The 27427-nt window shown below is 42.3% G+C and overlaps 1 protein-coding gene across 6 annotated transcripts in view; it reads left to right on the top strand.

The window, feature by feature from the left end:
- Nucleotides 1-27187, top strand: part of LOC116947892 (neuroblast differentiation-associated protein AHNAK-like) — a 112656-nt gene extending 85469 nt beyond the window's left edge. For 2 of the 6 annotated variants that reach the window (XM_032964168.2, XM_032964169.2), the window contains one exon: nucleotides 955-27187. In XM_032964168.2, the coding sequence (XP_032820059.2) occupies nucleotides 955-26217 (25263 nt within the window). In that variant the 3' untranslated portion in view covers nucleotides 26218-27187. The remainder of the gene's footprint in view (nucleotides 1-954) is intronic. The other 4 variants (XM_076071137.1, XM_076071135.1, XM_076071136.1 and 1 more) reach the window with 4 other exon arrangements.
- Nucleotides 27188-27427: the final 240 nt, after the last annotated feature.

Here is a 27427-nt window from a genome sequence, read left to right as displayed (position 1 = left end):
ATTGGAAGGACGTTATCAACCAGTTTAAGTCATAACTGGCTGTGATGTTTCCATCCTACCTTCCGATGTTAGTAGTTATTTTCGACTCTCTGGTTTTACATTAACAGGTTAAATGTCTCACACTAACACAGCCACCGTCGCTCGTGTCCTCAATGTGGCGGTGGCTCTGAGATCTTACATTGACATGCTAATCTCTGATTTGACATTAACAGGTTAAATGTCTCACACTAACACAGCCACCGTCGCTCGTGTCCTCGATGTGACGGTGGCTCTGCGATCTTACATTGACATGCTAATCTCTGATTTTACATTAACAGGTTAAATGTCTCACACTAACACAGCCACCGTCGCTCGTGTCCTCGATGTGGCGGTGGCTCTGAGATCTTACATTGACATGCTAATCTCTCACAATACAATGGCCACCTCCGCGCCTTCATTGTCGTGGAGGTAGCTCTCCGACCTTACATTGTCATGTAAATTCTCACTTTAACATCACTAGCCACGCCCACTTCGTTTATGACCCTTGGGCTACACCCATTTCAAACCTTTAAAACAGTCTGCCTCGGCAGCTTTCCCACTCTTTTTTCTCCTGATGACGATCGCTTGTGTTGCAATCGAAACGTCGTAGTTTTTTTGTTATTTTCTTTGAACCTATCTACGTGACTTTACAGAAGACCCAAAAATATGAATTCCTGCAGTCACGAAAGCTTTAAGTCAAGATTTAGCCCTTACTAGTTGACTGTGTCGGGTGGTGGCGGGTTTTAACAAAACATTTATATGTTTACGCGATCTAACCGAACAAAACCTTATGGATGATATTGGTCGCGGAAGCCTACATGTTAAACAGATTGCATCATAATTACATGTGTTAAGCGATTGAATCACATGACAGATGTGCAGTGTTTTTTTTTTCCTGTAGGTACAACTGTACACTGTTTTGTGTTTTTTTAACAGACTGGTCAAGGAGACATACATTCAAAGAAACACAAAAAGAGGGCGAAGGCAAATGAAAATGTGTCGGGAGAAGACTCCGAGATGAAGTCACCCGAAATTCCGGACGTGGAGCTGTCGATGCTGAAACTTCCGAAAATTAAAAAGCCACAAAAGTCGAGCAGCCTCAGATTCTCAAAGAGCAGCTCCGAATACGACGAGGAACTTCAACCCCAAAATGAGGCCGGAGGTGAGGCCCATTTTGTTGAAGGTGACTCTCCGAGAGGAAAAGGGAGAAAAATCAAGTTAAAAATGCCACGGATACATTTTGGGGGATCAAAAACTAAAACTCACAAAGCCAGTTATGACGTAACATCACCAAAGCATGCAGGAGCAGACCCCACTGGGGGAGAATTGCAGGGAGAATTTAAACAAATTTCTGATGTCCCTGGTTTGATGGTAAAGGGAGCAGATGCCAAAGTAGAAATGCCTTCTGTGCACGTACCTTGCACTGAAATTGATCTTGATACTACTCTACCAAAAAAGGACGGTGGGGTAGAATTCCCAGGTGGAAAAGCAAAAGGCTTTCAATTAAAAATGCCAAAATATCAAATCACTATGCCTAATGTTTCTGGGACAGATATTGGTGTGAAAGATATGAAAGATCCGACATTCCAAGGTGATATAAATGTTGGTATTGCCACTGATAAATCTGATGTGGGATTTGAAGATCAAGGAGGCAAACCTGTAATGCCAGTAATAAAATTCCCAAAATTCAGCATCCAAACAACTGATCTAAATATTGATGACAGCACATCAAAAACTGAGATTTGTGCACCTAAACTAGACATTTCTACAGATGTTGATGTTAATGTTAAAGATGGATTTGGAACACATTTCAACATGCCAGAAGCTAGCACTTCCAAAGTAAATGTAGTTGGGCCTTCAATCACAACTATAGAAGGGGGTGTATCACTACCAAAACCAATTCAAGATGGGGAATATTCAATAACTTCAGGTGCTGCAATAAAAATGACAGATGTTGACACTTTAGGACCTGAGCTCAAAGACACAGGTATGGTTTCACCAATATACACTGTTGAAAAATCCACTTCTAAACTTAGAACAGAAACAAAATATGTTGAAGAAGTAGACATCAAAGGATTTAAAATACATAGTAGAGAAACTAAACTCAAAATGCCACATTTCCATATATCTGGGCCTAAGATTGATGCACCAGATACCAATATTGATCTTAATGCACCAGAGTACAAAGCGGATGACATTTATCTGCAGAGTGGCATAACGGGGCCAAGAGTTGAATTTGGTGCAGATACCTCGGGCATCGATATTAAAGGTCCAGATGGAAAGTTTAAAATACCTAAATTTGGAATTAGTGGTCCATGCCTAAAAGATTCTGAAATAAATGTAGACTCGAGTTTTCCAACTGCTAAAGTTAGCATAAAAGAGAAATTCCCCCAAACAGATGTGGACATGACTGTACCAAAAGTACCAATAGAAATAGGGAGTGACATCAAAAGCCCAAAAGTTGGAATTGATGCTGCAGGTCCAGATGTAAATATAGAAGGTCCAGAAGGAAGGTTTAAAATGCCACAATTCAAAATGCCAAAGATCGGTCTTTCAGGTCCTGGTATTAAAGGTTCTGACATTGATGTTGATGTTAATCTGCCCAACATTAATCTTCCCAAGGCAAATGTTAATATTTCCGCACCCGATGTTGAACTTGACATAAATGCACCTAAAGGGAATATTGATGTTCACAATCCATACATGAACTTAGAAGATTCAGAAACAGATGGGAGAGGAAGTAAATTTAAAATGCCCAAATTTAATGTTTCAGCTCCAAAGATTAATGCACCAGATGTCAGCTTTGATTTTAAAGCACCACATTTTAAAGCTAAAACAGATGCCTCTACACCAAAACTTGAAGCCGATTATAAAGACTCGCACGTGGACTTCAGAACATCAAAAGGATCAGATGCAAATATTGAAGCTCCTGAAGGCAAGTTTCATATGCCAAATATAAAAATGCCCAAAATAGATATATCTGCACCTAAATTAAAAAGTACCGACACAAATATTGATGTAAAAGTGCCACTGACTGATGTTGACATTTCTCCAATTCCTCATCTTAAAGAAAAAGTGCCCAAAGCTGACATTAATGTGGAATCACCTCATGTTTCTCAAAAAGGGTCTGAAATTGATGGCAAAGGGTTCAAATTGAAAATGCCAGATGTTCACTTATCTGGGCCCAAGATACAAGCACCTTATGTTAGCCTTGACTTTAAAGAACCTGAAACTGATATTTCTGTTCCTACTCTGGAAGGGGACAAGAAAGGACCTTATGTGGAATTTGGTACTGATATACCCAATGTTGACGTAGAAGGGCCTGAAGGTAAGTTTAAAATGCCAAAATTTAAAATGCCAAAATTTGGCATGTCTGGTCAGAAGTTCAAAGGTAGTGATATAGATGAAGATGCAATGTTATCAAAGCCTGAAATTGAAATAAATGAGCCTGATCTTGAGATTTCTGCTAATCCTCCTGATGTGGATGTAGGTGGCTTGGATGTTGAACTTGATATGGAACATAAGGGTTTAAAATTTAAAAAGCCCAAGTTTAATATTTCAGCACCAAAGGTAAATACACCACATGTAGGAATAGACTTCAAGCCTCCACATTTTAAAACCAAAGATGATTTTTCACCGAATGTAGAGGGTAACATTAAAGGCCCTAATGTAGATATAAATGCTGAAACCCCAATCAGAGATATAGAAGGGGCAGACAAGAAATTTAAAATGCCAAATTTTAAAATGCCTAAAGTTGGAATGTCTGGTCGAAATATAAAAGATTCTGAAATGGATTTGGACAGTATGCTTCCAAATGTTGATGTTGATAGGTCAGTACCTGAAATGGAATTCGATGCAAATGCGCAAAATCTTAAAGTTGCGATTGCTGATCCAAACATAGAAAGAGAAGGAAGGAAATTCAAAATAGGTATGCCAGATTTGCACTTCTCTGGGCCTAAGTTGCATAAACCAGACATAACACTTGACATACAGGCTCCAAAACTTAAAACCAGAGATAGCTATCTAACTAAACCTGAGGGTGACATCAAAGGTCCAAATGATGCTGTAGACATTGGAGTACCCACTTCTGAATTTGATGCCAAGGTTAAGGTTCCAGAAGTAGATTTGAATCTGACAGGGCCCGATGTAGATCTGGAAGGGCCTGATATCAAAGGCAAAAAGTTCAAATTCGGAATGCCAGATGTGCACTTCTCAGGACCCAAGATACACAAACCAGACATTAACTTTGACATAAAAGCTCCAAAACTGAAAGGAAAAGGTGATTCCCTACCTAAACTTGAAGGTGAATTTAAAGGGCCAGATGTGGATGTAAGTGTTGAAGGTCCAGATGTGGAAGGCCCCGATGGAAAGTTGAAAATGCCCAAATTCAAAATGCCTAAGTTTGGAATCTCCGGCCCAAAACTAACCGGTTCCGACATAGACTTGAATGCCACTGTGCCGAAGGCAGATATTGATGTTTCTCTAACTGATGCCCAGTTAGATGTCAGCGCTCCTGAAGTGAAGGTCGATCTTGATGCACCCGATCTTAATGTTTCTGGTCCTGATTTACATGGGAAAGGCTTCAAACTAAAAATGCCAGATTTTCATATCTCTGGACCCAAAATGCATGCACCCGATGTCAGCCTCGACTTCAAAGCTCCCCACTTCAAAACTAAAGGAGGCATTGCAACGCCCAAACTAGAAGGTGACATTCAAGGTCCGGACCTTGATGTAGATGTTTCTTTGCCAAAAGGAGACATTGGAATACCCACTTCTGAATTTGATGCCGAGGTTAAGGTTCCAGAAGTAGATTTGAATCTGACAGGGCCCGATGTAGATCTGGAAGGGCCTGATATCAAAGGCAAAAAGTTCAAATTCGGAATGCCAGATGTGCACTTCTCAGGACCCAAGATACACAAACCAGACATTAACTTTGACATAAAAGCTCCAAAACTGAAAGGAAAAGGTGACTCCCTACTTAAACTTGAAGGTGAATTTAAAGGGCCAGATGTGGATGTAAGTGTTGAAGGTCCAGATGTGGAAGGTCCCGATGGAAAGTTGAAAATGCCCAAATTCAAAATGCCCAAGTTTGGAATCTCCGGCCCAAAACTAACCGGTTCCGACATAGACTTGAATGCCCCTGTGCCAAAGGCAGATATTGATGTTTCTCTACCTGATGCCCAGTTAGATGTCAGTGCTCCTGAAGTGAAGGTCGATCTTGATGCACCTGATCTAAATGTTTCTGGTCCTGATGCACATGGGAAAGGCTTCAAACTAAAAATGCCAGATTTTCATATCTCTGGACCCAAAATGCATGCACCCGATGTCAGCCTCGACTTCAAAGCTCCCCACTTCAAAACTAAAGGAGGCATTGCAACGCCCAAACTAGAAGGTGACATTCAAGGTCCGGACCTTGATGTAGATGTTTCTTTGCCAAAAGGAGACATTGGAATACCCACTTCTGAATTTGATGCCGAGGTTAAGGTTCCAGAAGTAGATTTGAATCTGACAGGGCCCGATGTAGATCTGGAAGGGCCTGATATCAAAGGCAAAAAGTTCAAATTCGGAATGCCAGATGTGCACTTCTCAGGACCCAAGATACACAAACCAGACATTAACTTTGACATAAAAGCTCCAAAACTGAAAGGAAAAGGTGACTCCCTACTTAAACTTGAAGGTGAATTTAAAGGGCCAGATGTGGATGTAAGTGTTGAAGGTCCAGATGTGGAAGGTCCCGATGGAAAGTTGAAAATGCCCAAATTCAAAATGCCCAAGTTTGGAATCTCCGGCCCAAAACTAACCGGTTCCGACATAGACTTGAATGCCCCTGTGCCAAAGGCAGATATTGATGTTTCTCTACCTGATGCCCAGTTAGATGTCAGTGCTCCTGAAGTGAAGGTCGATCTTGATGCACCCGATCTAAATGTTTCTGGTCCTGATGCACATGGGAAAGGCTTCAAACTAAAAATGCCAGATTTTCATATCTCTGGAACCAAAATGCATGCACCCGATGTCAGCCTTGACTTCAAAGCTCCCCACTTCAAAACTAAAGGAGGAATTTCAACACCCAAACTAGAAGGTGACATTCAAGGTCCGGACCTTGATTTGGATGTTTCTTTGCCAAAAGGAGACATTGGAGTACCCACTTCTGAATTTGATGCCAAGGTTAAGGTTCCAGAAGTAGATTTGAATCTGACAGGGCCCGATGTAGATCTGGAAGGGCCTGATATCAAAGGCAAAAAGTTCAAATTTGGAATGCCAGATGTGCACTTCTCAGGACCCAAGATACACAAACCAGACATTAACTTTGACATAAAAGCTCCAAAACTGAAAGGAAAAGGTGACTCCCTACCTAAACTTGAAGGTGAATTTAAAGGGCCAGATGTGGATGTAAGTGTTGAAGGTCCAGATGTGGAAGGCCCCGATGGAAAGTTGAAAATGCCCAAATTCAAAATGCCCAAGTTTGGAATCTCCGGCCCAAAACTAACCGGTTCCGACATAGACTTGAATGCCACTGTGCCGAAGGCAGATATTGATGTTTCTCTACCTGATGCCCAGTTAGATGTCAGTGCTCCTGAAGTGAAGGTTGATTTTGATGCACCCGATCTTAATGTTTCTGGTCCTGATGCACATGGGAAAGGCTTCAAACTAAAAATGCCAGATTTTCATATCTCTGGACCCAAAATGCATGCACCCGATGTCAGCCTTGACTTCAAAGCTCCCCACTTCAAAACTAAAGGGGGCATTTCAACGCCCAAACTAGAAGGTGACATTCAAGGTCCGGACCTTGATTTGGATGTTTCTTTGCCAAAAGGAGAATTTGGAGTACCCACTTCTGAATTTGATGCCAAGGTTAAGGTTCCTGAAGTAGATTTGAATCTGACAGGGCCCGATGTAGATCTGGAAGGGCCTGATATCAAAGGCAAAAAGTTCAAATTCGGAATGCCAGATGTGCACTTCTCAGGACCCAAGATACACAAACCAGACATTAACTTTGACATAAAAGCTCCAAAACTGAAAGGAAAAGGTGACTCCCTACCTAAACTTGAAGGTGAATTTAAAGGGCCAGATGTGGATGTAAGTGTTGAAGGTCCAGATGTGGAAGGCCCCGATGGAAAGTTGAAAATGCCCAAATTCAAAATGCCCAAGTTTGGAATCTCCGGCCCAAAACTAACCGGTTCCGACATAGACTTGAATGCCACTGTGCCGAAGGCAGATATTGATGTTTCTCTACCTGATGCCCAGTTAGATGTCAGTGCTCCTGAAGTGAAGGTCGATCTTGATGCACCCGATCTTAATGTTTCTGGTCCTGATGCACATGGGAAAGGCTTCAAACTAAAAATGCCAGATTTTCATATCTCTGGACCCAAAATGCATGCACCCGATGTCAGCCTTGACTTCAAAGCTCCCCACTTCAAAACGAAAGGGGGCATTTCAACGCCCAAACTAGAAGGTGACATTCAAGGTCCGGACCTTGATTTGGATGTTTCTTTGCCAAAAGGAGAATTTGGAGTACCCACTTCTGAATTTGATGCCAAGGTAAAGGTTCCCGAAGTAGATTTGAATCTGACAGGGCCCGATGTAGATCTGGAAGGGCCTGATATCAAAGGCAAAAAGTTCAAATTCGGAATGCCAGATGTGCACTTCTCAGGACCCAAGATACACAAACCAGACATTAACTTTGACATAAAAGCTCCAAAACTGAAAGGAAAAGGTGACTCCCTACCTAAACTTGAAGGTGAATTTAAAGGGCCAGATGTGGATGTAAGTGTTGAAGGTCCAGATGTGGAAGGCCCCGATGGAAAGTTGAAAATGCCCAAATTCAAAATGCCCAAGTTTGGAATCTCCGGCCCAAAACTAACCGGTTCCGACATAGACTTGAATGCCACTGTGCCGAAGGCAGATATTGATGTTTCTCTACCTAATGCCCAGTTAGATGTCAGTGCTCCTGAAGTGAAGGTCGATCTTGATGCACCCGATCTTAATGTTTCTGGTCCTGATGCACATGGGAAAGGCTTCAAACTAAAAATGCCAGATTTTCATATCTCTGGACCCAAAATGCATGCACCCGATGTCAGCCTTGACTTCAAAGCTCCCCACTTCAAAACTAAAGGGGGCATTTCAACGCCCAAACTAGAAGGTGACATTCAAGGTCCGGACCTTGATTTGGATGTTTCTTTGCCAAAAGGAGAATTTGGAGTACCCACTTCTGAATTTGATGCCAAGGTTAAGGTTCCTGAAGTAGATTTGAATCTGACAGGGCCCGATGTAGATCTGGAAGGGCCTGATATCAAAGGCAAAAAGTTCAAATTCGGAATGCCAGATGTGCACTTCTCAGGACCCAAGATACACAAACCAGACATTAACTTTGACATAAAAGCTCCAAAACTGAAAGGAAAAGGTGACTCCCTACCTAAACTTGAAGGTGAATTTAAAGGGCCAGATGTGGATGTAAGTGTTGAAGGTCCAGATGTGGAAGGCCCCGATGGAAAGTTGAAAATGCCCAAATTCAAAATGCCCAAGTTTGGAATCTCCGGCCCAAAACTAACCGGTTCCGACATAGACTTGAATGCCACTGTGCCGAAGGCAGATATTGATGTTTCTCTACCTGATGCCCAGTTAGATGTCAGTGCTCCTGAAGTGAAGGTCGATATTGATGCACCCGATCTTAATGTTTCTGGTCCTGATGCACATGGGAAAGGCTTCAAACTAAAAATGCCAGATTTTCATATCTCTGGACCCAAAATGCATGCACCCGATGTCAGCCTTGACTTCAAAGCTCCCCACTTCAAAACGAAAGGGGGCATTTCAACGCCCAAACTAGAAGGTGACATTCAAGGTCCGGACCTTGATTTGGATGTTTCTTTGCCAAAAGGAGAATTTGGAGTACCCACTTCTGAATTTGATGCCAAGGTAAAGGTTCCCGAAGTAGATTTGAATCTGACAGGGCCCGATGTAGATCTGGAAGGGCCTGATATCAAAGGCAAAAAGTTCAAATTCGGAATGCCAGATGTGCACTTCTCAGGACCCAAGATACACAAACCAGACATTAACTTTGACATAAAAGCTCCAAAACTGAAAGGAAAAGGTGACTCCCTACCTAAACTTGAAGGTGAATTTAAAGGGCCAGATGTGGATGTAAGTGTTGAAGGTCCAGATGTGGAAGGCCCCGATGGAAAGTTGAAAATGCCCAAATTCAAAATGCCCAAGTTTGGAATCTCCGGCCCAAAACTAACCGGTTCCGACATAGACTTGAATGCCACTGTGCCGAAGGCAGATATTGATGTTTCTCTACCTGATGCCCAGTTAGATGTCAGCGCTCCTGAAGTGAAGGTCGATATTGATGCACCCGATCTTAATGTTTCTGGTCCTGATGCACATGGGAAAGGCTTCAAACTAAAAATGCCAGATTTTCATATCTCTGGACCCAAAATGCATGCACCCGATGTCAGCCTTGACTTCAAAGCTCCCCACTTCAAAACTAAAGGGGGCATTTCAACGCCCAAACTAGAAGGTGACATTCAAGGTCCGGACCTTGATTTGGATGTTTCTTTGCCAAAAGGAGACATTGGAGTACCCACTTCTGAATTTGATGCCAAGGATAAGGTTCCCGAAGTAGATTTGAATCTGACAGGGCCCGATGTAGATCTGGAAGGGCCTGATATCAAAGGCAAAAAGTTCAAATTCGGAATGCCAGATGTGCACTTCTCAGGACCCAAGATACACAAACCAGACATTAACTTTGACATAAAAGCTCCAAAACTGAAAGGAAAAGGTGACTCCCTACCTAAACTTGAAGGTGAATTTAAAGGGCCAGATGTGGATGTAAGTGTTGAAGGTCCAGATGTGGAAGGCCCCGATGGAAAGTTGAAAATGCCCAAATTCAAAATGCCCAAGTTTGGAATCTCCGGCCCAAAACTAACCGGTTCCGACATAGACTTGAATGCCACTGTGCCGAAGGCAGATATTGATGTTTCTCTACCTGATGCCCAGTTAGATGTCAGTGCTCCTGAAGTGAAGGTCGATCTTGATGCACCCGATCTTAATGTTTCTGGTCCTGATGCACATGGGAAAGGCTTCAAACTAAAAATGCCAGATTTTCATATCTCTGGATCCAAAATGCATGCACCCGATGTCAGCCTTGACTTCAAAGCTCCCCACTTCAAAACTAAAGGGGGCATTTCAACGCCCAAACTAGAAGGTGACATTCAAGGTCCGGACCTTGATTTGGATGTTTCTTTGCCAAAAGGAGACATTGGAGTACCCACTTCTGAATTTGATGCCAAGGTTAAGGTTCCAGAAGTAGATTTGAATCTGACAGGGCCCGATGTAGATCTGGAAGGGCCTGATATCAAAGGCAAAAAGTTCAAATTCGGAATGCCAGATGTGCACTTCTCAGGACCCAAGATACACAAACCAGACATTAACTTTGACATAAAGGCTCCAAAACTGAAAGGAAAAGGTGACTCCCTACCTAAACTTGAAGGTGAATTTAAAGGGCCAGATGTGGATGTAAGTGTTGAAGGTCCGGATGTGGAAGGTCCCGATGGAAAGTTGAAAATGCCCAAATTCAAAATGCCCAAGTTTGGAATCTCCGGCCCAAAACTAACCGGTTCCGACATAGACTTGAATGCCACTGTGCCGAAGGCAGATATTGATGTTTCTCTACCTGATGCCCAGTTAGATGTCAGTGCTCCTGAAGTGAAGGTCGATCTTGATGCACCCGATCTTAATGTTTCTGGTCCTGATGCACATGGGAAAGGCTTCAAACTAAAAATGCCAGATTTTCATATCTCTGGACCCAACATGCATGCACCCGATGTCAGCCTTGACTTCAAAGCTCCCCACTTCAAAACTAAAGGGGGCATTTCAACGCCCAAACTAGAAGGTGACATTCAAGGTCCAGACCTTGATTTGGATGTTTCTTTGCCAAAAGGAGACATTGGAATACCCACTTCTGAATTTGATGCCAAGGTTAAGGTTCCCGAAGTAGATTTGAATCTGACAGGGCCCGATGTAGATCTGGAAGGGCCTGATATCAAAGGCAAAAAGTTCAAATTCGGAATGCCAGATGTGCACTTCTCAGGACCCAAGATACACAAACCAGACATTAACTTTGATATAAAAGCTCCAAAACTGAAAGGAAAAGGTGATTCCCTACCTAAACTTGAAGGTGAATTTAAAGGGCCAGATGTGGATGTAAGTGTTGAAGGTCCAGATGTGGAAGGTCCCGATGGAAAGTTGAAAATGCCCAAATTCAAAATGCCCAAGTTTGGAATCTCCGGCCCAAAACTAACCGGTTCCGACATAGACTTGAATGCCACTGTGCCGAAGGCAGATATTGATGTTTCTCTACCTGATGCCCAGTTAGATGTCAGTGCTCCTGAAGTGAAGGTCGATCTTGATGCACCCGATCTTAATGTTTCTGGTCCTGATGCACATGGGAAAGGCTTCAAACTAAAAATGCCAGATTTTCATATCTCTGGACCCAAAATGCATGCACCCGATGTCAGCCTTGACTTCAAAGCTCCCCACTTCAAAACTAAAGGGGGCATTTCAACGCCCAAACTAGAAGGTGACATTCAAGGTCCAGACCTTGATTTGGATGTTTCTTTGCCAAAAGGAGACATTGGAATACCCACTTCTGAATTTGATGCCAAGGTTAAGGTTCCCGAAGTAGATTTGAATCTGACAGGGCCCGATGTAGATCTGGAAGGGCCTGATATCAAAGGCAAAAAGTTCAAATTCGGAATGCCAGATGTGCACTTCTCAGGACCCAAGATACACAAACCAGACATTAACTTTGATATAAAAGCTCCAAAACTGAAAGGAAAAGGTGACTCCCTACCTAAACTTGAAGGTGAATTTAAAGGGCCAGATGTGGATGTAAGTGTTGAAGGTGCAGATGTGGAAGGTCCCGATGGAAAGTTGAAAATGCCCAAATTCAAAATGCCCAAGTTTGGAATCTCCGGCCCAAAACTAACCGGTTCCGACATAGACTTGAATGCCACTGTGCCGAAGGCAGATATTGATGTTTCTCTACCTGATGCCCAGTTAGATGTCAGTGCTCCTGAAGTGAAGGTCGATCTTGATGCACCCGATCTTAATGTTTCTGGTCCTGATGCACATGGGAAAGGCTTCAAACTAAAAATGCCAGATTTTCATATCTCTGGACCCAAAATGCATGCACCCGATGTCAGCCTTGACTTCAAAGCTCCCCACTTCAAAACTAAAGGAGGAATTTCAACACCCAAACTAGAAGGTGACATTCAAGGTCCGGACCTTGATTTGGATGTTTCTTTGCCAAAAGGAGACATTGGAGTACCCACTTCTGAATTTGATGCCAAGGTTAAGGTTCCAGAAGTAGATTTGAATCTGACAGGGCCCGATGTAGATCTGGAAGGGCCTGATATCAAAGGCAAAAAGTTCAAATTCGGAATGCCAGATGTGCACTTCTCAGGACCCAAGATACACAAACCAGATATTAACTTTGACATAAAAGCTCCAAAACTGAAAGGAAAAGGTGACTCCCTACCTAAACTTGAAGGTGAATTTAAAGGGCCAGATGTGGATGTAAGTGTTGAAGGTCCAGATGTGGAAGGCCCCGATGGAAAGTTGAAAATGCCCAAATTCAAAATGCCCAAGTTTGGGATCTCCGGCCCAAAACTAACCGGTTCCGACATAGACTTGAATGCCACTGTGCCGAAGGCAGATATTGATGTTTCTCTACCTGATGCCCAGTTAGATGTCAGCGCTCCTGAAGTGAAGGTCGATCTTGATGCACCCGATCTTAATGTTTCTGGTCCTGATGCACATGGGAAAGGCTTCAAACTAAAAATGCCAGATTTTCATATCTCTGGACCCAAAATGCATGCACCCGATGTCAGCCTTGACTTCAAAGCTCCCCACTTCAAAACTAAAGGGGGCATTTCAACGCCCAAACTAGAAGGTGACATTCAAGGTCCAGACCTTGATTTGGATGTTTCTTTGCCAAAAGGAGACATTGGAATACCCACTTCTGAATTTGATGCCAAGGTTAAGGTTCCCGAAGTAGATTTGAATCTGACAGGGCCCGATGTAGATCTGGAAGGGCCTGATATCAAAGGCAAAAAGTTTAAATTCGGAATGCCAGATGTGCACTTCTCAGGACCCAAGATACACAAACCAGACATTAACTTTGATATAAAAGCTCCAAAACTGAAAGGAAAAGGTGACTCCCTACCTAAACTTGAAGGTGAATTTAAAGGGCCAGATGTGGATGTAAGTGTTGAAGGTCCAGATGTGGAAGGTCCCGATGGAAAGTTGAAAATGCCCAAATTCAAAATGCCCAAGTTTGGAATCTCCGGCCCAAAACTAACCGGTTCCGACATAGACTTGAATGCCACTGTGCCGAAGGCAGATATTGATGTTTCTCTACCTGATGCCCAGTTAGATGTCAGTGCTCCTGAAGTGAAGGTCGATCTTGATGCACCCGATCTTAATGTTTCTGGTCCTGATGCACATGGGAAAGGCTTCAAACTAAAAATGCCAGATTTTCATATCTCTGGACCCAAAATGCATGCACCCGATGTCAGCCTTGACTTCAAAGCTCCCCACTTCAAAACTAAAGGAGGAATTTCAACACCCAAACTAGAAGGTGACATTCAAGGTCCGGACCTTGATTTGGATGTTTCTTTGCCAAAAGGAGACATTGGAGTACCCACTTCTGAATTTGATGCCAAGGTTAAGGTTCCAGAAGTAGATTTGAATCTGACAGGGCCCGATGTAGATCTGGAAGGGCCTGATATCAAAGGCAAAAAGTTCAAATTCGGAATGCCAGATGTGCACTTCTCAGGACCCAAGATACACAAACCAGATATTAACTTTGACATAAAAGCTCCAAAACTGAAAGGAAAAGGTGACTCCCTACCTAAACTTGAAGGTGAATTTAAAGGGCCAGATGTGGATGTAAGTGTTGAAGGTCCAGATGTGGAAGGCCCCGATGGAAAGTTGAAAATGCCCAAATTCAAAATGCCCAAGTTTGGGATCTCCGGCCCAAAACTAACCGGTTCCGACATAGACTTGAATGCCACTGTGCCGAAGGCAGATATTGATGTTTCTCTACCTGATGCCCAGTTAGCTGTCAGTGCTCCTGAAGTGAAGGTCGATCTTGATGCACCCGATCTTAATGTTTCTGGTCCTGATGCACATGGGAAAGGCTTCAAACTAAAAATGCCAGATTTTCATATCTCTGGACCCAAAATGCATGCACCCGATGTCAGCCTTGACTTCAAAGCTCCCCACTTCAAAACTAAAGGGGGCATTTCAACGCCCAAACTAGAAGGTGACATTCAAGGTCCAGACCTTGATTTGGATGTTTCTTTGCCAAAAGGAGACATTGGAATACCCACTTCTGAATTTGATGCCAAGGTTAAGGTTCCCGAAGTAGATTTGAATCTGACAGGGCCCGATGTAGATCTGGAAGGGCCTGATATCAAAGGCAAAAAGTTCAAATTCGGAATGCCAGATGTGCACTTCTCAGGACCCAAGATACACAAACCAGACATTAACTTTGATATAAAAGCTCCAAAACTGAAAGGAAAAGGTGACTCCCTACCTAAACTTGAAGGTGAATTTAAAGGGCCAGATGTGGATGTAAGTGTTGAAGGTCCAGATGTGGAAGGTCCCGATGGAAAGTTGAAAATGCCCAAATTCAAAATGCCCAAGTTTGGAATCTCCGGCCCAAAACTAACCGGTTCCGACATAGACTTGAATGCCACTGTGCCGAAGGCAGATACTGATGTTTCTCTACCTGATGCCCAGTTAGATGTCAGTGCTCCTGAAGTGAAGGTCGATCTTGATGCACCCGATCTTAATGTTTCTGGTCCTGATGCACATGGGAAAGGCTTCAAACTAAAAATGCCAGATTTTCATATCTCTGGACCCAAAATGCATGCACCCGATGTCAGCCTTGACTTCAAAGCTCCCCACTTCAAAACTAAAGGAGGAATTTCAACACCCAAACTAGAAGGTGACATTCAAGGTCCGGACCTTGATTTGGATGTTTCTTTGCCAAAAGGAGACATTGGAGTACCCACTTCTGAATTTGATGCCAAGGTTAAGGTTCCAGAAGTAGATTTGAATCTGACAGGGCCCGATGTAGATCTGGAAGGGCCTGATATCAAAGGCAAAAAGTTCAAATTCGGAATGCCAGATGTGCACTTCTCAGGACCCAAGATACACAAACCAGATATTAACTTTGACATAAAAGCTCCAAAACTGAAAGGAAAAGGTGACTCCCTACCTAAACTTGAAGGTGAATTTAAAGGGCCAGATGTGGATGTAAGTGTTGAAGGTCCAGATGTGGAAGGCCCCGATGGAAAGTTGAAAATGCCCAAATTCAAAATGCCCAAGTTTGGGATCTCCGGCCCAAAACTAACCGGTTCCGACATAGACTTGAATGCCACTGTGCCGAAGGCAGATATTGATGTTTCTCTACCTGATGCCCAGTTAGATGTCAGCGCTCCTGAAGTGAAGGTCGATCTTGATGCACCCGATCTTAATGTTTCTGGTCCTGATGCACATGGGAAAGGCTTCAAACTAAAAATGCCAGATTTTCATATCTCTGGACCCAAAATGCATGCACCCGATGTCAGCCTTGACTTCAAAGCTCCCCACTTCAAAACTAAAGGAGGCATTTCAACACCCAAACTAGAAGGTGACATTCAAGGTCCGGACCTTGATTTGGATGTTTCTTTGCCAAAAGTAGACATTGGAATACCCACTTCTGAATTTGATGCCAAGGTTAAGGTTCCAGAAGTAGATTTGAATCTGACAGGGCCCGATGTAGATCTGGAAGGGCCTGATATCAAAGGCAAAAAGTTCAAATTCGGAATGCCAGATGTGCACTTCTCAGGACCCAAGATACACAAACCAGATATTAACTTTGACATAAAAGCTCCAAAACTGAAAGGAAAAGGTGACTCCCTACCTAAACTTGAAGGTGAATTTAAAGGGCCAGATGTGGATGTAAGTGTTGAAGGTCCAGATGTGGAAGGCCCCGATGGAAAGTTGAAAATGCCCAAATTCAAAATGCCCAAGTTTGGAATCTCCGGCCCAAAACTAACCGGTTCCGACATAGACTTGAATGCCACTGTGCCGAAGGCAGATATTGATGTTTCTCTACCTGATGCCCAGTTAGATGTCAGTGCTCCTGAAGTGAAGGTCGATCTTGATGCACCCGATCTTAATGTTTCTGGTCCTGATGCACATGGGAAAGGCTTCAAGCTAAAAATGCCAGATTTTCATATCTCTGGACCAAAAATGCATGCACCCGATGTCAGCCTTGACTTCAAAGCTCCCCACTTCAAAACGAAAGGGGGCATTTCAACGCCCAAACTAGAAGGTGACATTCAAGGTCCGGACCTTGATTTGGATGTTTCTTTGCCAAAAGGAGACATTGGAGTACCCACTTCTGAATTTGATGCCAAGGTTAAGGTTCCAGAAGTAGATTTGAATCTGACAGGGCCCGATGTAGATCTGGAAGGGCCTGATATCAAAGGCAAAAAGTTCAAATTCGGAATGCCAGATGTGCACTTCTCAGGACCCAAGATACACAAACCAGATATTAACTTTGACATAAAAGCTCCAAAACTGAAAGGAAAAGGTGACTCCCTACCTAAACTTGAAGGTGAATTTAAAGGGCCAGATGTGGATGTAAGTGTTGAAGGTCCAGATGTGGAAGGCCCTGATGGAAAGTTGAAAATGCCCAAATTCAAAATGCCCAAGTTTGGAATCTCCGGCCCAAAACTAACCGGTTCCGACATAGACTTGAATGCCACTGTGCCGAAGGCAGATATTGATGTTTCTCTACCTGATGCCCAGTTAGATGTCAGTGCTCCTGAAGTGAAGGTCGATCTTGATGCACCCGATCTTAATGTTTCTGGTCCTGATGCACATGGGAAAGGCTTCAAACTAAAAATGCCAGATTTTCATATCTCTGGACCCAAAATGCATGCACCCGATGTCAGCCTTGACTTCAAAGCTCCCCACTTCAAAACTAAAGGAGGAATTTCAACACCCAAACTAGAAGGTGACTTTCAAGGTCCGGACCTTGATTTGGATGTTTCTTTGCCAAAAGGAGACATTGGAATACCCACTTCTGAATTTAATGCCAAGGTTAAGGTTCCAGAAGTAGATTTGAATCTGACAGGGCCTGATGTAGATCTGGAAGGGCCTGATATCAAAGGCAAAAAGTTCAAATTCGGAATGCCAGATGTGCACTTCTCAGGACCCAAGATACACAAACCAGACATTAACTTTGACATAAAAGCTCCAAAACTGAAAGGAAAAGGTGACTCCCTACCTAAACTTGAAGGTGAATTTAAAGGGCCAGATGTGGATGTAAGTGTTGAAGGTCCAGATGTGGAAGGCCCTGATGGAAAGTTGAAAATGCCCAAATTCAAAATGCCCAAGTTTGGAATCTCCGGCCCAAAACTAACCGGTTCCGACATAGACTTGAATGCCACTGTGCCGAAGGCAGATATTGATGTTTCTCTACCTGATGCCCAGTTAGATGTCAGTGCTCCTGAAGTGAAGGTCGATCTTGATGCACCCGATCTTAATGTTTCTGGTCCTGATGCACATGGGAAAGGCTTCAAACTAAAAATGCCAGATTTTCATATCTCTGGACCCAAAATGCATGCACCCGATGTCAGCCTTGACTTCAAAGCTCCCCACTTCAAAACTAAAGGGGGCATTTCAACGCCCAAACTAGAAGGTGACATTCAAGGTCCGGACCTTGATTTGGATGTTTCTTTGCCAAAAGGAGACATTGGAGTACCCACTTCTGAATTTGATGCCAAGGTTAAGGTTCCAGAAGTAGATTTGAATCTGACAGGGCCCGATGTAGATCTGGAAGGGCCTGATATCAAAGGCAAAAAGTTCAAATTCGGAATGCCAGATGTGCACTTCTCAGGACCCAAGATACACAAACCAGACATTAACTTTGACATAAAAGCTACAAAACTGAAAGGAAAAGGTGACTCCCTACCTAAACTTGAAGGTGAATTTAAAGGGCCAGATGTGGATGTAAGTGTTGAAGGTCCAGATGTGGAAGGCCCCGATGGAAAGTTGAAAATGCCCAAATTCAAAATGCCCAAGTTTGGAATCTCCGGCCCAAAACTAACCGGTTCCGACATAGACTTGAATGCCACTGTGCCGAAGGCAGATATTGATGTTTCTCTACCTGATGCCCAGTTAGCTGTCAGTGCTCCTGAAGTGAAGGTCGATCTTGATGCACCCGATCTTAATGTTTCTGGTCCTGATGCACATGGGAAAGGCTTCAAACTAAAAATGCCAGATTTTCATATCTCTGGACCCAAAATGCATGCACCCGATGTCAGCCTTGACTTCAAAGCTCCCCACTTCAAAACGAAAGGGGGCATTTCAACGCCCAAACTAGAAGGTGACATTCAAGGTCCGGACCTTGATTTGGATGTTTATTTGCCAAAAGGAGACATTGGAGTACCCACTTCTGAATTTGATGCCAAGGTTAAGGTTCCCGAAGTAGATTTGAATCTGAGAGGGCCCGATGTAGATCTGGAAGGGCCTGATATCAAAGGCAAAAAGTTCAAATTCGGAATGCCAGATGTGCACTTCTCAGGACCCAAGATACACAAACCAGACATTAACTTTGACATAAAAGCTCCAAAACTGAAAGGAAAAGGTGACTCCCTACCTAAACTTGAAGGTGAATTTAAAGGGCCAGATGTGGATGTAAGTGTTGAAGGTCCAGATGTGGAAGGCCCCGATGGAAAGTTGAAAATGCCCAAATTCAAAATGCCCAAGTTTGGAATCTCCGGCCCAAAACTAACCGGTTCCGACATAGACTTGAATGCCACTGTGCCGAAGGCAGATATTGATGTTTCTCTCCCTGATGCCCAGTTAGATGTCAGCGCTCCTGAAGTGAAGGTCGATCTTGATGCACCCGATCTTAATGTTTCTGGTCCTGATGCACATGGGAAAGGCTTCAAACTAAAAATGCCAGATTTTCATATCTCTGGACCCAAAATGCATGCACCCGATGTCAGCCTTGACTTCAAAGCTCCCCACTTCAAAACTAAAGGAGGAATTTCAACACCCAAACTAGAAGGTGACATTCAAGGTCCGGACCTTGATTTGGATGTTTCTTTGCCAAAAGGAGACATTGGAATACCTACTTCTGAATTTGATGCCAAGGTTAAGGTTCCAGAAGTAGATTTGAATCTGACAGGGCCCGATGTAGATCTGGAAGGGCCTGATATCAAAGGCAAAAAGTTCAAATTCGGAATGCCAGATGTGCACTTCTCAGGACCCAAGATACACAAACCAGACATTAACTTTGACATAAAAGCTCCAAAACTGAAAGGAAAAGGTGACTCCCTACCTAAACTTGAAGGTGAATTTAAAGGGCCAGATGTGGATGTAAGTGTTGAAGGTCCAGATGTGGAAGGCCCCGATGGAAAGTTGAAAATGCCCAAATTCAAAATGCCCAAGTTTGGAATCTCCGGCCCAAAACTAACCGGTTCCGACATAGACTTGAATGCCACTGTGCCGAAGGCAGATATTGATGTTTCTCTACCTGATGCCCAGTTAGATGTCAGTGCTCCTGAAGTGAAGGTCGATCTTGATGCACCCGATCTTAATGTTTCTGGTCCTGATGCACATGGGAAAGGCTTCAAACTAAAAATGCCAGATTTTCATATCTCTGGACCTAAAATGCATGCACCCGATGTCAGCCTTGACTTCAAAGCTCCCCACTTCAAAACGAAAGGGGGCATGTCAACGCCCAAACTAGAAGGTGACATTCAAGGTCCGGACCTTGATTTGGATGTTTCTTTGCCAAAAGGAGACATTGGAGTACCCACTTCTGAATTTGATGCCAAGGTTAAGGTTCCCGAAGTAGATTTGAATCTGACAGGGCCCGATGTAGATCTGGAAGGGCCTGATATCAAAGGCACAAAGTTCAAATTCGGAATGCCAGATGTGCACTTCTCAGGACCCAAGATACACAAACCAGACATTAACTTTGACATAAAAGCTCCAAAACTGAAAGGAAAAGGTGACTCCCTACCTAAACTTGAAGGTGAATTTAAAGGGCCAGATGTGGATGTAAGTGTTGAAGGTCCAGATGTGGAAGGCCCCGATGGAAAGTTGAAAATGCCCAAATTCAAAATGCCCAAGTTTGGAATCTCCGGCCCAAAACTAACCGGTTCCGACATAGACTTGAATGCCACTGTGCCGAAGACAGATATTGATGTTTCTCTACCTGATGCCCAGTTAGATGTCAGCGCTCCTGAAGTGAAGGTCGATCTTGATGCACCCGATCTTAATATTTCTGGTCCTGATGCACATGGGAAAGGCTTCAAACTAAAAATGCCAGATTTTCATATCTCTGGACCCAAAATGCATGCACCCGATGTCAGCCTTGACTTCAAAGCTCCCCACTTCAAAACTAAAGGAGGAATTTCAACACCCAAACTAGAAGGTGACATTCAAGGTCCGGACCTTGATTTGGATGTTTCTTTGCCAAAAGGAGACATTGGAATACCTACTTCTGAATTTGATGCCAAGGTTAAGGTTCCAGAAGTAGATTTGAATCTGACAGGGCCCGATGTAGATCTGGAAGGGCCTGATATCAAAGGCAAAAAGTTCAAATTCGGAATGCCAGATGTGCACTTCTCAGGACCCAAGATACACAAACCAGACATTAACTTTGACATAAAAGCTCCAAAACTGAAAGGAAAAGGTGACTCCCTACCTAAACTTGAAGGTGAATTTAAAGGGCCAGATGTGGATGTAAGTGTTGAAGGTCCAGATGTGGAAGGCCCCGATGGAAAGTTGAAAATGCCCAAATTCAAAATGCCCAAGTTTGGAATCTCCGGCCCAAAACTAACCGGTTCCGACATAGACTTGAATGCCACTGTGCCGAAGGCAGATATTGATGTTTCTCTACCTGATGCCCAGTTAGATGTCAGTGCTCCTGAAGTGAAGGTCGATCTTGATGCACCCGATCTTAATGTTTCTGGTTCTGATGCACATGGGAAAGGCTTCAAACTAAAAATGCCAGATTTTCATATCTCTGGACCCAAAATGCATGCACCCGATGTCAGCCTTGACTTCAAAGCTCCCCACTTCAAAACTAAAGGGGGCATTTCAACGCCCAAACTAGAAGGTGACATTCAAGGTCCGGACCTTGATTTGGATGTTTCTTTGCCAAAAGGAGACATTGGAGTACCCACTTCTGAATTTGATGCCAAGGTTAAGGTTCCCGAAGTAGATTTGAATCTGACAGGGCCTGATGTAGATCTGGAAGGGCCTGATATCAAAGGCAAAAAGTTCAAATTCGGAATGCCAGATGTGCACTTCTCAGGACCCAAGATACACAAACCAGACATTAACTTTGACATAAAAGCTCCAAAACTGAAAGGAAAAGGTGACTCCCTACCTAAACTTGAAGGTGAATTTAAAGGGCCAGATGTGGATGTAAGTGTTGAAGGTCCAGATGTGGAAGGCCCCGATGGAAAGTTGAAAATGCCCAAATTCAAAATGCCCAAGTTTGGAATCTCCGGCCCAAAACTAACCGGTTCTGACATAGACTTGAATGCCACTGTGCCGAATGCAGATATTGATGTTTCTCTACCTGATGCCCAGTTAGATGTCAACGCTCCTGAAGTGAAGGTCGATCTTGAAGCACCTGATCTAAATCTTTCTGGTCCTGATGCACGTGGGAAAGGCTTCAAACTAAAATTGCCAGAATTCCATATCTCTGGACCCAAAATGCATGGACCCGATGTCAGCCTTGACTTCAAAGCTCCCCACTTCAAAACTAAAGGAGGCATTTCAACGCCCAAACTAGAAGGTGCCACTGTGCCGAAGGCAGATATTGATGTTTCTCTACCTGATGCCCAGTTAGATGTCAGTGCTCCTGACGTGAAAGTGGATCTTGATGCACCCGATCTAAATCTTTCTGGTCCTGATGCACGTGGGAAAGGCTTCAAACTAAAAATGCCAGAATTCCATATCTCTGGACCCAAAATGCATGGACCCGATATCAGCCTTGACTTCAAAGCTCCCCATTTTAAAACTAAAGGAGGCATTTCACCACCAAAACTAGAAGGTGACATTCAAGGTCCGGACCATGATTTGGATGTTTCTTTGCCAAAAGGAAACATTGGAGTACCCACTTCTGAATTTGATGCCCAGGTTAAGGTTCCAGAATTAGATTTGAATCTGACAGGGCCCGATGTAGATCTGGAAGGGCCTGATATCAAAGGCAAAAAGTTCAAATTCGGAATGCCAGATGTGCACTTCTCAGGACCCAAGATACACAAACCAGACATTAACTTTGACATAAAAGCTCCAAAACTGAAAGGAAAAGGTGACTCCCTACCTAAACTTGAAGGTGAATTTAAAGGGCCAGATGTGGATGTAAGTGTTGAAGGTCCAGATGTGGAAGGCCCCGATGGAAAGTTGAAAATGCCCAAATTCAAAATGCCCAAGTTTGGAATCTCCGGCCCAAAACTAACCGGTTCCGACATAGACTTGAATGCCACTGTGCCGAAGGCAGATATTGATGTTTCTCTACCTGATGTCCAGTTAGATGTCAGTGCTCCTGACGTGAAAGTGGATCTTGATGCACCCGATCTAAATCTTTCTGGTCCTGATGCACGTGGGAAAGGCTTCAAACTAAAAATGCCAGAATTCCATATCTCTGGACCCAAAATGCATGGACCCGATGTTAGCCTTGACTTCAAAGCTCCCCATTTTAAAACTAAAGGAGACATTTCAACACCCAAAGTAGAAGGTGACATTACAGGGCCAGACCTCAATTTGGATGTTTCTTTACCAAAAGGTGACACTGCAGCAACCAATGTTGACATTGATGCCAAGGTAACAGTTCCAGATGCAGATTTGAATGTTACTGTGCCAGATTTTACACGTGAAGTACCTGATATTAAAGGTAAGAAATTTAAATTGAGCTTGCCGGATGTGCACTTTTCAGGACCTAAATTGCATAAGTTAGATACCAAAGGACCAAAACTTAAATCTAAGGGAGGTTCTTTACCCACTTCCCAGGGAGATATGAAAGAGCTACATCTGGACTTTGGTGCTGAAGGGTCTGATATTCATACCGAAAGTCCAGATGGAAAGTTTAAAATGCACAAATTGAAAAAAACCCAATTTGGAATTACTGGCCCAAAACTAAAAGGTTCTAATGTAGATGTTACTTTACCCAAGACAGACCTTAGTGTGCTTACACATGACATCACACTTGATAGCAGTGCAACCGATGTTAATCTAACAGATACTAGCCTAGAAGGACCAGGTGTTAAAACTAAACGATTAAACATTAAAATGCCAGACTTACACCTATCTGGACCAAAGATTCATGCCCCTGATATTAATTTTGACCTGAAAGATCCTCACTTTAACTCTAAAGGTAGCGTTTCAACACCAAATTTAGAAGGTAACGTTCAAGCGCCTACCACTGAAATTCCTAAAATAGGTTCAGATGTGGAAGTGCAAGGAATCAAAGGGAAGCATAAAATGCCGAGAGTAAAGCTTCCTAAATTTAGTATTTCATCTCCCACTGTGAAATCACCAGATGTGGATGTGGAATTGCAAAAGGGTGATATTGACATACTTCCTGAACATGAAGCTCATTCAAATCTACCTGCTAGAGATGTGAATGTATCTGGTCCAGATGAAGAATTGCAACATTCTGATATGAAAGGAAAGAAATTTAAACTAAGCATGCCAGATGTAAAATTTTCAGGGCCCAAAATACATAAACCAGACATTAAAGTAAAAAGCAGTTCCCTTCCTGCAAGAGAGAGTGACAGAGGTAAAAATCTAGATTTCAATGCTGAAGAAGCAGCTCTTGATATTGAAATCTCTGGAGAAAAATTTAAAATTCCAAAAGTGCACGTGCCATCGTTTGACATTTCTGGTCCAAAAATTCACGCCCCAGATGTAGATATTTCCCTACCAAAATCAAAAATTGACACAGCGCTCCCTAACTTGGATGTGAATCTTAAATCTTCTCAAGGAGATATTAAGGTAGCTGGCCCGGTTGTGGATTATGAAAGGCAGGATATTGAGGGAAAGGGACAGAAATTTAAATTGCCAACACTTAATATTTCAGGACCTAAAATCTATGCTCCAGATATAAGCATTGATCTTAAATCTCCAAAAGGAAAAGGTGAAGCAGATACTTACATGCAAAAACCAGAAGAAAATACAACACTCCCTCATTCTGAGTTAAGCTTTAAAGGCTTAGGTCTTGACACCGTAATTACAGATGACACGTATAATATTCACAAAGTAACATCTAGATTTGGTGTCACAGGACCAAAAATACATGGACCTGATATAGATATTACATTGCCAAAATCTGACATTGACATTGCAGCACCTGATCGAGACATGAGCTTCAATGCATTTAAAGGGAGTAGCAAAATAACAGGGCCTTATGTAAAACACATTTCTGATGAAAAAGGCATAAACAAAATACAAGTTGGAGAACCAAAAAGTCATACACCAGATATTGACATTTCTCTGAAAGGTACAAAACTCACAGATGTCGGGAATATTTTAAAACCCATAATAGGTGATATTAAAGTTCAAGAGACACAATATACCATCGATGAACAATATATTAAAATTGGGAGTTCTGAAGAGATTAAAAAACCCCGAATTAAAATGCCTACAATTGGAATTTCTGGTCAAAAAATGCACACATCTGCCCTGAAAATGTCATCCCATGAATTCGAGCATGTGATAAAAGACCCAAATCTGAAAAGTGACGTGAATGTCCATGGACAAAAAGAATATATAACTGTTGAAGGACACAACGTTAAATTTGACTCTGCATGTGTTGATGGTAAAGGTGATGAAAGCAAACCGAAGATGCCAAAAATTAAATTCCCAAAGACTGGTGGAAAAGCAGTCGAAATAGGAATGCCAGAGGTCAGTGATGCATCATTGGATAATTTTTGTGTGGATAAAATTGTACTTGATGCACCATTGAGCTCTGCAGATTTATCTGACATTGGCTCAGAAGATGTGTCTGTAACTTTAGATGGTAGAAATGTGAAAGTGAAAGATGGAAAAATAAGTTTTCCAAAGTTGGGAAAGTTAAGTAGTAAGATACAAGATGATGATGAACCAACAATTAAAGATCAGTCGAAACAATATATTGCAACTGATGAAGAAAGTGCCTCTGTACAATCTGTTGAAGATAGTAGGTCAAGTGTAGACAGTAAGGGAAAGAAATCAAAATTTAAACTTCCAAAACTTGGTTTTACAACAAGTGCTCCTACACCAAATGTCTTACATAAAATATCTACAGGGGAAATGTTCCAAGGTTCAATAGACATGAAATCAGATGACATGACCGTAGACCCATCAGCTGCTCATACAAAAATAGATATTAAAGAAAGAACTGTACACATGAAAGGCCCCGATGCTAATACATCCGACTGTGTTGTGATCTCCAAGGCGAGAACTGAATTAGTGTCAGATGTTGGGGAATTTGAATCCGTATTAGTCGAAAAACCAGAAACGGCTTTATCTGTGCCAAGTGCTCTGAATGTAAAAGAAAAAGTATCCAGTACTGTGACAGAATCAACAGCTTCATCTACAGAGCACTTTCAATTCTTAAAGCAGGCAGTATCTGTTACTGAGCAAACAAGCAAAGGCACCTTTAATGTCTCTGAAATGGGGACTCCGTCAAGGCAATGGGACATAGATATACCTGCTGAGAGCAGGACACTCATTGGTCACGATGAGGCGAGTATGAATCTTGAGTCGAGGCATTACACTATGCAAATGCCTGGCTCCATAGCATTTTCTACAATGAGATCGGAACAAACAAAGAAGGAGGCCCACACATTTTCACAAAGCAGTGGGTCCACGACAACAACTCACGGGGGTTCAAAGTTAACAACAGTCGAACAACGGACCCAGTATTCCTCCTCTGTCAAAACAGAAAGCAGGGTACAGAGAGTAACAGAAGCGGTCATCCGAGAGGGAATGGTCGAATTCTCATCTCCATCGGTACCGATCGAATTCTCATCTCCATCGGTACCGATCGAATTCTCATCTTCATCGGTACCGATCGAATTCATGATTAAAAGGGAAGATACATCTTCAGAGTCCAGGGAAGAGAAGTCATGAATTGTGATTATAAAAAAAAAACGTGTATGCTTTGAAATACTGTAAGATTAAAGCAATGCTGGAATTATTTTTAAGTCATCTGCTAGATAAAAAAATGCTATATGTACACTAAATAACTTTGCATTTAGGCACAATGTATGGAGAAAATCTGTTATTCACTGTAATAATTTCACTGTTAATGAATGTTAAATCAATTGTGTTTTTTATGTTTTTCATAGTTTTAGCCTTTTACATTATCACTTTGCAGTCATGCAAGATTATTGGTATGTTGTCATTTTATCTTTGGTATGTTATTGGTATTTTATTTTTGTATATTTTTTTTGTTTGTCATGTGTAAGAGATTTACAACTGTGTATTCAAATGGCAAAGAGCTTTTTGCAATGAATAAAATATCACACTTGCTCATGCAAATTGGCTCAAAAGCAGAACTAGCATGGAAATTGTATATAGGTCTCATTGGATCCTGAATTAAAGTATGGAAACTGCAAAGAATATTAACAGTGCACTGCCAATATCCATCATATATATTGCTAATTACATATTAAACAATTTGCGCAAAACACGTTGAAATATTTGTATTTTTGTTGACTGCGATGTGTTCCCCATATCTTTATTGGATTCCTTAAAACGTAGCATATCGGAGGAATAATAATTAAATGATGTCATTTGATGATGGCGGATAGGGAGACAAAGGCCACCTTTGATAAAAAGCTGTATCGCAAAAGTGGTTGCCTTTTTTGAAATAAGAAATGCCAGGCGAGTTACTTAGCTGCAATAAGGAAGACAATCAGTGTATATATTGCTGTTTAACTCATTTACATTTGAAGTATACAGTACGTTGACATACTTTCATCTTTGTTTTACATGTTAAAGACCCGTGTCATTGAAATGTTTTACTTCTGTTAAGGTACATAGATTGCTTCAGTTTTATTATGCCTAACAATAAAATGTTGCTTGTAACACAACATAATTTGTCAATATATTTTTTTACTATTGCACTCTGAAGCAAATTAACATTTGTGCGTTTTTTTTATGTCTGCCATGTTGTAATAAAGCAACGTCAAGCTTCCCATTGGAGAATAGGTAATAAGGAAGACAATAAAATAGTACACGTAAAACAAAAGTGAGTGTTGACCTATTTGGTTAACATTAATACAGGTTGTAACTGACAGGCATGCGTGTTATACGCGTTGCAGTGTATAGTAGAACC

Source organism: Petromyzon marinus, chromosome 31 (assembly GCF_048934315.1).
Source record: "Petromyzon marinus isolate PM22_M1 ecotype Great Lakes invasive population chromosome 31, UKy_Petmar_22M1.pri1.0, whole genome shotgun sequence".
Lineage (NCBI taxonomy): Eukaryota > Metazoa > Chordata > Hyperoartia > Petromyzontiformes > Petromyzontidae > Petromyzon > Petromyzon marinus.
The sequence above is the reverse complement of the archived record's forward strand: the minus strand, read 5'-3'. Positions and strand labels throughout refer to the sequence as shown.